The sequence below is a fragment of the Siniperca chuatsi genome, linkage group LG5, assembly GCF_020085105.1.
Source record: "Siniperca chuatsi isolate FFG_IHB_CAS linkage group LG5, ASM2008510v1, whole genome shotgun sequence".
Taxonomy (NCBI): Eukaryota; Metazoa; Chordata; class Actinopteri; order Centrarchiformes; family Sinipercidae; genus Siniperca; species Siniperca chuatsi.
This window is the reverse complement of record NC_058046.1, coordinates 4,831,175-4,844,319: the sequence shown is the minus strand read 5'-3', so window position 1 is coordinate 4,844,319 and position 13,145 is coordinate 4,831,175. Positions and strand designations below refer to the sequence as shown.

At 38.8% G+C, this 13,145-nt stretch overlaps 1 protein-coding gene across 3 annotated transcripts in view; it reads left to right on the top strand.

The window, feature by feature from the left end:
* The window catches only part of mapk1 (mitogen-activated protein kinase 1), a 32,587-nt gene that overhangs the window by 12,121 nt on the left and 7,321 nt on the right, over positions 1-13,145 (top strand). For all 3 annotated transcript variants that reach the window (XR_006378006.1, XM_044195994.1, XM_044195995.1), the window contains exons 2-8: positions 6,908-7,090; positions 8,287-8,476; positions 9,076-9,192; positions 9,399-9,513; positions 10,625-10,756; positions 11,700-11,809; positions 12,109-12,237. Coding sequence is in view for 2 of the 3 variants with exons in the window: in XM_044195994.1 (XP_044051929.1) it covers positions 6,908-7,090; positions 8,287-8,476; positions 9,076-9,192; positions 9,399-9,513; positions 10,625-10,756; positions 11,700-11,809; positions 12,109-12,225 (964 nt within the window). In the remaining variant the exon portion in view is untranslated. The remainder of the gene's footprint in view (positions 1-6,907; positions 7,091-8,286; positions 8,477-9,075; positions 9,193-9,398; positions 9,514-10,624; positions 10,757-11,699; positions 11,810-12,108; positions 12,238-13,145) is intronic.

Sequence of the window (13,145 nt, the reverse complement as noted above, 5' to 3'; positions counted from 1 at the left end):
TAGGGCTGACAACTTAAGTGGCGTATAAATAGCACCGCAATGTCTTAAGTCATTTCACGTGTTATCACAACACCTTTTTTGCTTTTCGTGTGTCATTTCACGGCATTTAGTCTGTACTGACTTATATTGTGCGTCATTTTACGGGCGAATGTCATAGAGAAAAAAATGTCAGGCAACGTAGTATAAAGAGCAACAAAGTCCGCCTAGGGATGAGGTCAGGGTGGATGGATGGGTCAAACAAACATGACTTTCACCCAACTTATGGAAATATAGAAACACAGACAGAAAGTGATGAAATATATAAATAAATATAATAACCTCTTTCAAATAATATTCCTTCATTTTTTAATATCTTCATATGTGATTTTGATTTCTATTATTTCTATTATTTATTTATCATTACTTTAGATCTCAGAAATGCCATGCCAATGTCATTCACCTGAAACTGACCTTCTTTTGTTTACTGGGCCATCATGGAACAAAAAGGTTGTTCCAGTTTCAGGTGAAACTAGGCAGGGTACACAGCAGACACTCAGGAAGACTCCTCCCTGAGGGCAGGGCCTAAGCAACAGTAGCTTAAATTTCTGAGTCCTCAGACCATTTTCACCATTGAGAATGACTTCCGGATGGGAGCCGAAACGTCTTGATTCTGAAAACAGTGTCCAGATGACTACGACTGAAACCTTTTCTACGATAATGGATGAATTATATTGAAAGTGAAAGTAATGATCTGAACGGATGACACTGAATGCCTGACACTAGTGCCATCATTGTAACACATTGAATAATCAGAGATGGTGTCTCAATTTTAGTATTTTTTTAGTGATTTAGTAAATGCAAATGTCAGTACTTGAGTGTACTGTAAATAGCAAAATGCAAAGACCCTCTAATCCTACAGCCTCACTGCACACTCTCCTGTGAGTGTTGTCTAAAGCCCGTCCCTCCAACCCTTAGCTCGCGCTGCCTTTAAAGCCTCTGCAAAGCGTTGGACTCTGCGATGTCTGTCTAGTTTGTGCATGAACGTTTATATCTGCACTTTCTTAGTACGCGTCGCCCTTAAGCATAGTGAGCTTTTCCCCTTCTTCCTTCAACTCAACCCCTTGAACATCGTCATGGTAACAGGCCTATTGCATAACAGCGACTGCAGTGTAAAACCCTGTATACCCATCTCCTTGGAAACAGAATCCCCCCTCTTCTCTCTTCACTCCCACCTCCTCTGTGCTCCTTCCTGCGCACTGAGCATGCTCAGAAAACAATACAGAAGCAGAGGAAACAGGAAATGTATGTTGCATACAAGGGCCTGCAGCTCTTATTGACACCAGATCATCTATATTGAAATAAGAATAGGGGTTAAATTACAAAGAAATCTGACACTTTGTCCAGAGCATCTTACATGGCATTTAGTGACATACCTGTATACATTAACAAAGATGTGACTAAAAGTTATTATAGCTACATTTATCCAAAGTTACCAATGGGGTCAAGTGTTGCTCTTGATTTATCAGGCATTTTCAACCGTTCCTAAAAATCATGATCTAGCCTTCACCCAGGTCCATCACAATTTCCCAAAACTCAAGTTAACATACTGATTGCTTGTCCACAACCAAAAGATAATTCATTTTCTGTCATAAAAGACTAAGAAAACCATAAAGTATTCACATTTGTGAAGCTGGAATCAGTGAATTTTGGGCGATCTTGCTTAAAAATGGTTTAAAACATTCATCCATGATCAAAATTGTGGCTGATAAATTTTCTGTCAATTTGACTATTGTTAAATTGTTTCTGCTTTTCCTTCAGCCAGGCAGCAACAGTTTGCGTGCAGCCTCCTATTGGATCGAGCTACAAAACACAAGGAGTGCCTTGCCAATGTTTTTACAGTGAGGAGTCACAGTCAGCTGTGTTAGACAGGTACCACCATCAGCTGGCTGTGAGCATTGAGCCAGTGCCCCTCACCTCGCCACACATAGCAAATTCACATCAGTAAAAATCAAAACCATCAAAAAGTTAGAGATCAAAAGTCCCGAGTGCCTGAGCGCGCTATTCTCAGACATGAAAGTCCACCCTTCAGTGATAAGGCTGAACAGGTCAAGGCTCTCACAGTACACTTGAGGCAAGCATATTGATACTACACACTCAACTCAGTGTACTTTGTACTTCCTCAAAAAGTTCCTTCTATCACACGCCTTGGCTTGCCTCAGTAAACATGGTGAAATGTAGTGTGAACTGAGATTGTCCTCACTTCTCTCTGCACTAAACACAGCCACTTATGTCCTTTTTATCCCATGCAAGCACTTAAGCTTAAGTGTTACAATTTTGTAGCACATCATAAGGTGGCACAGACATTTATATAAGATAGGAGGCAACACATTCAGTGCATTTTTTAAATGACTTGTTAAAGTTAAGTGGGTTATGCGTAGGGCTCCAGCTAGCGATGAAATCACTATCCATTAACCTGGCAATTATTTTTTTTAGAATTATAGGATTATTAACTTAAAAAACAAAAAAAGTCTAACGTCTTCAGGTTGCTTGTTTCGTCCGACCAGCAGTCATAAGCAGCAAACTCTCGCATATGAGGAGGTGGAACCAGAGAATATAATTTTTGCTTGATAAGTAACTAAACTAGGGCTGCAACTAACAACTACTTTTGTTATCAATTAATCTGCCGATTATTTTCACAATTTATCATTTGGTCTGTAAAAACAGCCAGTCAGAAAACAGTAAAAAAAAAAAAAAAAAATGCCCATCAACATTTCCCCAAGCCCAAGGAACCCCAACCCAAGACATGATCATGTGTCTCGTTTGTCCAACCCCAAAACTATTTAATTTACAGCAATATAAAACATAGAAAAGCAGCCAGTCCTCACATTTGAGTAGCTTGAACCAGAGAACAATTGGCATTTTTGCTTAATAAATGACAATTAGTCGATTTATAAAATGTGTTGATTGATGAATGACTAATTGTTTCAGCACTTTTTTTTATATTATAAATTATAAAACATGCTATAAAATATCAACTGGTGCACAAGCCTGTATATGCAAGCCAAATTAGGCACACATTATCTTATCTTTAACTTTTCAAATTGTGCAAGCCAAATTGCTTCTTTTCTTCCATACAGTTGGAGATAGCATAGTATTTTAAAGCCATTCTGCTTGTGAGTTTACATCATGCATGAGAAAATATTGTGGAGGCTGTACCATTGTCTGTTCTAAAAACAATCTGAAGATATGTCTGTGCCAGACTGGCTCTTTCCTGGATCAGATTTAAGCTTTGATGAATAAGTCTTGTAGCTTGCTTCTCTGAACACGAGGGTATCTACTGGTGTAGAACAGTTACATGGAGAACTATTTCCTCCCACACACACACACATTCCTCTCACAGAAGTGGAAAGGAAGGTCACTCATATTTCCCTCGCAGAAGGCTGGCACACTTGTGTTTACATTTCAGTCCCTACACCCCCATCACTATAGCAACTCATTTTTGTCATACTATGTGGGTGTTTTTGTATTAGTAATTTCTGTTATTTGTAATGTGCAGAAATAACATCACTCTTGGCTAGATGCAAATGATAAAGCTCAAGAACGTAAGGAAACCATTAATATTGCACGTTTTACCAATTTGTTATCCTAAAGTACATCTTTATTGGGCAATTTCGGTTTTGTGATGGCACCAAATGGCAGCGAGTTGCAACAGTTTCCGACCAGATGACGTGGAAATCCAGAAAATCTTGGAAGCTGGCAGCAGTAATTTGCATTTCTTGGCAGTAGGTGGTGAGTTGGACTTGGTTTTGATGTCAGTTCCTGTGCACTGAAGCTGTCTGGCCAGTTTGCGTACCCAACATCAAACTATAAATTGTCATTCTTTGTGACAGACTTCAAAATAGGTGGACAGAATTTCTGCCATTATATTAAAACCTCAATGTGCTTTAATGATCAAGAGGCCAAATAATTACATGTAACCCTAAAAATAACTAAAAATTATGTGAATGTATTAGTCACAGCACTTGAAGGCAACACCCAGACATCTTTTTATTCCCATTTTGTTGGATTTAAAAACAATACTGAGATGACTGCCTTTTGAAGTTAAAGCTGGCATACACGATGCCGGTTTAGACCCTAGTATCTCAGGCTGAGCGAGCGTGAGGAAGTAGCCAGAGGGAGCCAGAAAGTCAACAGTGGACATGTCTGTACCTGGAATTGTGCGGAGGAGGTGTCTCATCACAGGCAGGGCCAAGATTTTACAGGGGAACTTAACAGTTAGTCTGCTGGGTGTAGACACATTCAGACAATCAGTCAGACATTTCTACACATGTGAAACAGTAACTCCTTTTGTTAGTTTTTATTGCATTTAGCCTGAAATCATGAATTGGGACAGCGGGATTTTGTATTACAATAACGTTATCATCATAATATAACTCCACTGAATGATATTTAATTATCATCCTGTCCTGGTCACAAACTCCTAACACACACCTGAACCTGCCAGCAGCTCGAAAACTATTGTTTTGGCACAGTGGCACGACGGAAAACAATTAAAAGCATGCAGAGTAAACAAAAATCGAATTCTCTCAAAAGATCTTAGGGATCTTGTTGATGTAAATGAGTCAACAGTGAGCATCATGCCTTCGAAGATAAGGCCTGCAAGGCAAAAACACAGCCTGATTTACACTACATCTCTTTATGCCAAAGGGCATGCTGGTATTTCTTTCTTGTTTACATCTGACCATACGCAGGAGTTTTGTCTGTGTGTGTCAAGTGCTTTAGTGCCCTTTTTCTTAATATTCTTTTAGCTAATGGCCAACACGTCTCCTCTTCAAAAGATTAGTGAGTAGTAATAGCAAATAGGTGTTTTTCCAGTCTGGCTATTGTTGGTAATTGATCCACTTTTTTCTTTTTCATCAAACACTTTGCATAATGAGCAAAACCTTCCCTTTTACTCTTTTAGCAGTGTATTTGACACCAATCTCAGCTTTGAAAAGGGGGGATTGATAGTAAATCACCTCTGATGTGAAGTATGCGTGACGTCAAGGGCACATATCTCCTAAGCTTTGTGCATTAACTTATTGCCCTTTATCTGGATCTGGCTTTAGTGTGAGATCTGCCAGACCCAGGCATCCCATGCATGCAAACATGCTTTGTCATTTCCTGCATATGTTATGTTTTTCTTTATTGGATTTCAGATGCCGATATTGCAAAATGGAGCTGAGCTGCCTGCTAACAAGATAATTTGCCACATCACAGGCATTACTGAAAAGAATATTGGGGAAGAATATATGCAATTAATTGAGTTTTACTAAATACTTTGCTGTCTCCTGTTTTGAGCATATGTGTAAAATTGTATATACAATAAGGATACACACAGTGTTCAGCCTCTCCTGTTCTCTTTGAAATCCTGGAGTCTGAAAATGTATTTTCCAGGCCTTGAATTGTAAAAAAAAATAAATAAATGTATTAATTAAATATATGATAAAACTCTAGGACATGTCATGAAATCTTAGATTAATACTAGATACTATGTTTATCATTTATGAAAACTCAAAAATAAGCTTTTTGCTTGATAAGTAACGCGCTCGTGCTAAATGTTTTAGTGTAATTCAAAGTATTGCTCTGTAAAGCAAAGTGTAACAGTTTGACTTTGTGTTTGCACAAATGAACGATATTCCTTAGGGTAGGCTTGTGGTTATTTTCAGTTTTTACCGCTTAAAAACATTGAATGTCAGGGCTGCATTTAAACAAAGACATCATTATTCAAGCTCCAGTCCACAGTAGAACACATTTTTACTGTCACAACTACAACTTTAAGTCGCTTTATACTTTGCACTATGGTAGTGTAGTCATAAAATGTGTGGGGAAACCAGAGTTTGAAGTAAACTTATCTTGATCAGGACGTGCAAGCTCTTTTGCCTCTTCCCCTCTGGTTTGGTGTAGCAAAATGTAGGTGCACTGTGGTTTGCTGAGCAGTGGTATGGCTTGATAACATGCAATTCCACTGCATCTGCTCAGCAGGGCATTATGGACCTGCTTGGTAGCTGGACCAAGCAGGGCTGGTCTCTGAACTCAGCTGAGCTGTATGTCATCATGCTAAACTGATGGCTGTGGTCATGCAGGCTATTAGAGACACTGTTAAAAGTCAGGTATCAGTACTTAAGTAGCTGTTGTGTAAAGTAAAATGTTCTGTGGTTGGGAGTTTTGTTCCACTCATATATTCCTGTTCTTCCTTTTATCTAACAGATACTGCAGCAGCCTCACTGTTTTCTGCTCCACACTGTATCAGGTGTATTTGCCATGTTAAGATACTGCTAATGCAAAACATTTCTTGCTGTTACTACTTCACATTAAAAGTTTTCCACTGGCAAACCACAGGAAGGAAGCAGCATTTGTCACAGAAATTAGCACCTGACTGCTGTTGTTCAATAAAACATTGTATGCAAAGCCAGATATATGCCAGTGGATCATTTTTAAATATTTCAATTTCAAAATAACAGCCACAGTGAAGAGCTGCAGGTTTGTACGAACCAACAAACCTCCAAAATGTCATCAGGCTTCGTAACTTTTGCTTTGCCTTTTTGTTTTATGGACCGTGCGGAAAATTGCATTATTGGCACCTATTGAAGAGATAACAGTGCCAGCCCATGCTTTTCTATAGCAAGGATTGTGTAAGACAGGCTTTAGCATCACAGAAGAGTCTGTACAAAATATACAAAACAGGAAGTTAAAAACTTAAGTATCACTATTTCTGGTTCAATGGTGATGACCCTAGAGTGAATGGGGTAAAATGTGTTTTGGTAATGCTGTACAGACAGTGTTTTATGTGGCTTAAAACACTTGTTTACAATATCTTTTCCTCCATCAACATTGGTGTCTAATTGTTGGCTTTTGTGTTTTTTATTTTTATTTTATATTAATCCAGCTCTGCCTATGACCGGGACAACAAGATACGTGTGGCCATTAAGAAGATCAGCCCTTTTGAGCACCAGACGTACTGCCAACGCACCCTGAGAGAGATCAAAATCCTTCTGCGCTTCAAACATGAGAACATCATTGGAATCAACGACATCATCCGCACACCAACCATTGACCAGATGAAGGACGTGTATCCTCTTACATACACTCATGATTTGGATAATGTCTGATATATCAAGATATGTATGTTCTCATGTGTTTCATGCATCTGCAGTTTAATTTATGAGCTTCATGTTGGGCCTTAGTGGCATTACTAATCTTTTTCTTGCAGTCAAGGTTGTTGATAGCATGTTAAAGTATTTGCAGTTGATGGTTTTCCACAGATACTTGTGCTTCTATGCTAATATATTTCAAACATTTAAAATGACTTCTTTGTGTTACCACTGAGGTTGGGCTTACACTCCAGCATTTGTATTTGGGGTTTTAAGTTGTATTTTATTACATAATAGCCACCTGTCACCAAATATTTGGCGCTCTTCACTGTAGCCCAGCAGCAACAGTAACTGGTCGAGTCCATAGTTACTATCAGTTTCATAATGCAGTGTGTAGTTTTATACTCTGCCTTACCTAAAAAGAAATGGCTGTGTTCGAAGCCTGCAGCTAATCAGCTCACTGCTTCCTACTTGCCAGATAACATGAGCATTCCCAAACAGAATACCGAATTGAGCTAGGATTAAGTTAGGTGAAGGCCCACATGGGCCAAACATGGTTTCAGTACGCTGTAGCTACAAAAGCACCAGCTCATTTAACCAACCATGACACCTCAGGGACTTTGAGATGTGACTGAATTGCAAGGTTGCCCAATGTACTAATCAAGTCAGCAGTTTGGCAGTCTTTTCGTGGCTCTGCCAGCCTGCTGTAACACCAAAATCAAGATAATTGTCTGAGCTAAATGATGCAAGGTTTTTCGTTTTCTTTGCAATGCTGACAAAATCCAATTTGAGTGTGCCAGTAAAACCTAAAGTTAGTTTGGATACTATGACTGGGCAGTAAAATCAACAGAAAATCAGGGATTATGACTTTGTTGTACTTAAGGGGTACGCGGCAGCCTGTGTGAAGAAAGGAAGTTATTGAACATATTGATATGACTAAAATTAGGTCAGTTAGAGTGCCATAATGTCTGTTTCGGCTACTTTTCGATTGATTGCCCAGCCCTATTGGATACCAAGAAGTCTTATTTTTTAGGACATAACTATGTGGTTCAGATGGGAATTAAAATGTGGACTTATGTATTTTTAAAATTGCTCTTATATTATAAGCATAAGACACAAGACGTATTGATTAAACAGTATTAAAGTAGAAGTTCTTTAACCTGGCGCTGTGCAGATATATTGTCCAGGATCTCATGGAGACAGACCTGTACAAGCTCCTGAAGACTCAACACCTGAGCAACGACCACATCTGCTACTTCCTTTACCAGATCCTACGAGGGCTCAAGTACATCCACTCTGCCAACGTCCTGCACCGCGACCTGAAGCCTTCCAACCTTCTGCTCAACACCACGTGTGATCTCAAGGTAGTGTCTCAAAGAGAAACAACATTCAAACAAATTGGGCTGATTTGGAGGCATCTTTACATTCACTGATAATCTTTTAATATTTTGTTTCATATTTAATATTGGTTGATTATTTTCATGCCAAAAATTACGAGCATTCAGTCTTATCCTCTCAAATTAAATCTTCGTCAGTGTGGAAAGGCCTCTGAAGCCTAAATTTAACTGGTTTTAGGTTTAATTTTAGTGTCCCATGATGGTGTAAATGCTGACAGAGAAACACTGTCATACACTCGTGTTTATGAAGTATTTATTAACAAAAAAAGATTCAGTTAACTTACTAAATGTCCAAACAAACATTTCGTTACACGTGTTACTGACCTTCATCATGTTGGAGGTGGACAGCATGAAAACTGATACCTCGATAAAGACCAACATTAGCACAATGTATCCTCCTGACAAGTACAAAACAGCCATGCAAACCATTTCTCTAAAAGGTCTGAACATTTTCTACCAACCTGTTGATGGTTTTAAGCTGTCAATGAAATTACATTATTCTTATTTTGATCTTGTATCCTCTGATGTTGCAGTCATTCGTTGTCTTGTCACTCATCTTTCTGCAGATCTGTGATTTTGGTTTGGCCCGTGTGGCTGATCCTGACCACGATCACACTGGTTTCCTAACAGAATACGTAGCCACTCGTTGGTACCGAGCACCCGAGATCATGCTCAACTCCAAGGTGAGTGTCCTCACCTGCCGTCAAATGTTGTCAGCAGTCAGGGGATATGTTATGGGAGTGAATATGCTTTGGGTTTTGTTACTAGGCCCAACAAGACTTAACTTAATATTGTTTGCATTCATGCTATGTATGACTTGGTCTACCAATAGATATTACATTGACTTATACTGTAGTCATGACTGTGTCTTTGTGCCCTTCACTCTCAGGGCTATACTAAGTCCATAGACATCTGGTCAGTGGGTTGCATCCTGGCTGAGATGTTGTCCAACAGGCCAATCTTTCCTGGGAAGCACTACTTGGATCAGCTTAACCACATTTTGGGTAATAATTCTCTTTATATCCAGTGTTTTTAGGATCGGTGTGGTCTTGTAGTATTGTTGTTGAAACGGTCAGCGAACCCGGCAGAACTACTCAGTGTTTACATGTAAGAATCAGTTTGAAGAAGTTTTGTTTTTGGCATTTATTACAGAAAACGTTTTTCTTTTGTTTTTAGGTCACAAAAAAAAGATCATTGTCAGTTTGGCACCTTGCTCATTAATTTCTTGTTAACTCCCCCCTCTCTGAAAAAAAGATACATGGAGAAATGAGAACAAATTCAATAACGTTCAGTCTGGGATCAATTGTGTTTAAGTGCAAGTTAACAAAGACTTTAACTGAAATGGTCAGATTATCAAACCTGCCATCATTTGTGCAAACTTGTGTTTTCAAGTAAATAAGGTTTTGTCGACAAGAAGACGATGGTTTCAGGAAGTTTTACATAAGAGGTTTATTCCAGTCAGATTTTAAATTCAATGTTTAAACAGTATACAGATTTTCTTAATTATATTCTGAATCACTAATATTAGTTAAGTGTACACCATGTTTGCTGTAGTGCAAGCTGTTAAGATAGTCACCCCCTGAAATAATTGTTTATGTAGTATACAATACTGTATGTTGTGTCTGTCTCTCTCTTGATTATAGATGTTTACAGTAAGTATGTCATGATGGTCATAGCATATGTCAATAACTTCATGTTTTCCTTTAAGTTGAGACAAATGTGAATCTGTTGCAAAATCTATTGTCAGTTTAGTCTGCATAAAAGATTTGACAACTTTAGACGTGAAGTAAAACTTTCACACTCTCTTTCACACTTTTGGCTTCCTGGTGCGAGTCCATAGATACCATAACTGTTAATATGCATTTATCAAGATGTACTTTTTATCTTGTTGCTAGACCATATATAGCTTTTCCCATCTGTCATTTTGTTGTGCGTTCAGACTGTTGTAGTTTTATCTCAAGAAAACTTGCCCACATAACTGAAAACTTTAAGCAGGGGCTGTGTGAATTAGTATTATTAGTAGACCGTGTGTTTCATATAGAGTTGTGCAGTTGCAATTTGGCATATACAGAATCATAAAGTAATTTTCTTTATAATCTTCTCTTTGTCCTTTAGGGATCCTGGGTTCTCCCTCTCAGGAGGATCTCAACTGCATCATCAACATTAAGGCTAGGAACTATCTTTTGTCGCTGCCTTTGCGCTGCAAAGTGCCGTGGAACCGCCTCTTCCCCAACGCTGATCCGAAAGGTCAGAGCCAGAACAAAGGCTTCATCGACAAACATGATTCCCAAAGATCATGGAATTTCTAGAATATTATAAATTATAAAGAGGTTGCACTACAGGCAAGGGAGAGTTACCGCCACTAAACAATTTCCTGAGGGAATTCCTGGACAGAATATCGTTTTATTTGGGGCACAGGTGCCACAGAGACGAAACACTTACCCACCACCACAGCAGTCAAGCAGAACAAGTGACAGTGTTTGGGGTGGGAAGCTGGTGAGGGACACACAAACTAAATCCGTGGAAGCAAAACAAAAAAGTAGTTTGTGGGACACTGGCAAAGAACTATGGCCAAAGCTTGTTTATTGTTTTGTACTATTTACATCATAGCGCTATGATTATTACACATTCATCACACAATCTGACATGCCTCAAACTGATATTGTACAGTCTGACACAGATTGCAACCAAGATCATATCTCACACAGTGTGACATGCAATAAACTTACACGCCTTAAATCAGATGCAATAAATTCTAGTAATAGAGGAGAGAGGAGCTTGGACAGGAAGGAGGTGCAACATTTAATCCCAGAAACTTTGGTATTTTACTGGATTATTAGAATTCAACTCCATTTCTTTCATCAATACTTGATCAGTTTTTAAAGTTTGCTGGATAATGGATTGTATGCAAATTCTTCACTTCTATTGTGGTTTTAGGGTACAAAACTAGATTATACTGAAATTTTAAACATGCAGCAGCTCAACAAATTAGTCCCAGACAGCTCTTGATTTTACACATTATGATTTAAAACAATTCAAACAGTGAGTCTCAGTTTTCTACCTGGAAATAATCCAAACAGCACATAGGGTGTGATGGTGCCCTCTAGTGGGCAGGCAAGCTCTCTGTTGTTTCAGAGCCTAATTTATTGCCTTCTTTGCCTTGTTAAATGTTCTCAACCTTGTGCTGCAGCTCTGGACCTGTTGGACAAGATGTTGACCTTTAACCCTCACAAGAGGATTGAGGTGGAGGAGGCCCTGGCGCACCCCTACCTGGAGCAATATTACGACCCCACAGATGAGGTGAGACAGTCATCTTGGACTTTTACATGTCAGTTTGTGCTATATGGGCCTGTTTGAAATGAGGATACATAATCTTTTGCTAATCAAGATATCATTTACTGAATTTTTTTGGCTTCTGTTATGTTCCTTAAGTCTTAAATCAGCAAATTAGATATACATAACTGAATGATGGTGAACCTTTTTTAAACATGCTGGTGCACTAGATTTAGCTGCTCTGTCGTAAATTGCTCAGTGGGATCAACACCAAAAGTCTCCACTGTACATTTACATCAACATGTCCTCTCTGCTTCCCTGTGCAGCCTGTTGCTGAGGCCCCATTCAAGTTTGACATGGAGCTGGATGACCTACCCAAAGAGACACTGAAGGAGCTCATCTTTGAAGAAACTGCACGTTTCCAGCCCGGCTTTAGGTCCTAACATCTCACACAGGTAAGTCCACATCACAGCAGTCCAGCCTAGAACCTGAAAACCAACGTAAACTCAAAGAGGGAAAGTGTTCAGAACTACAGGTAAAGAACAATATTACCACTAGCTGCACTAAATTCTTGAAACAACCAACTTTTCAAGGTCAAAAAGATCAGGGTGATCCTCGTCGCAGTCAGCTGTTCCTGCCTCTGCTGCTTCAAAAATGCAGTACAGTTGAGTGTCCATGATGAAAACTACTTAAAGCAATGAAACTGCGAGCGAGTGGCTTTAAAAACTACTGATTCATCTGTGCTGAATTTAACAACTCACCACTTAAGAGCTGAAGCAAAGACCCCACACAGCACACCATAATATAGAATTTTTTTTTTGTTTGAGTGTGAAGTAGAGGTTCTCCACCAGGATAAAACCACTTTAAAAGCCATCTGTCTAAACTGGCGCTTTAAAGATACACCAAATATAATTCTGTCAGTTTGCATCCACAGCAAAACCCGAAACAGTCCTTCATTTGTGTTTTGTATTTAGATATTTTTTTAAGTTCCTCCTCTGGAGGCAGAGCTGGCATCTAACTTTGAGAGTAACACATCTAAACATTAATGTAACCCTAAGGTAACATGATTCCTTTAACAACTGTGACATTTTTATGGAAATATATTTAGTGGAAATTTGATCTGTAAGCAGATGAAAATAATAATATAGTTTTATGGCACTTAAATGTTAAACACATGAACATCCTTGATATGGAGAATTGCCCAAACATGTCGTATTTTATTTCACAATGGATTCATTTGTTAAGTAATGTTTAGGATTGTGGATCAAACCTCAATACCTTTTTTGGTACAAACGGAAAAGATTCCAAAGCACCAAGTATTAAAAACTAAGTCCAGATAGCTTGCATCCAATCGATCAGATTC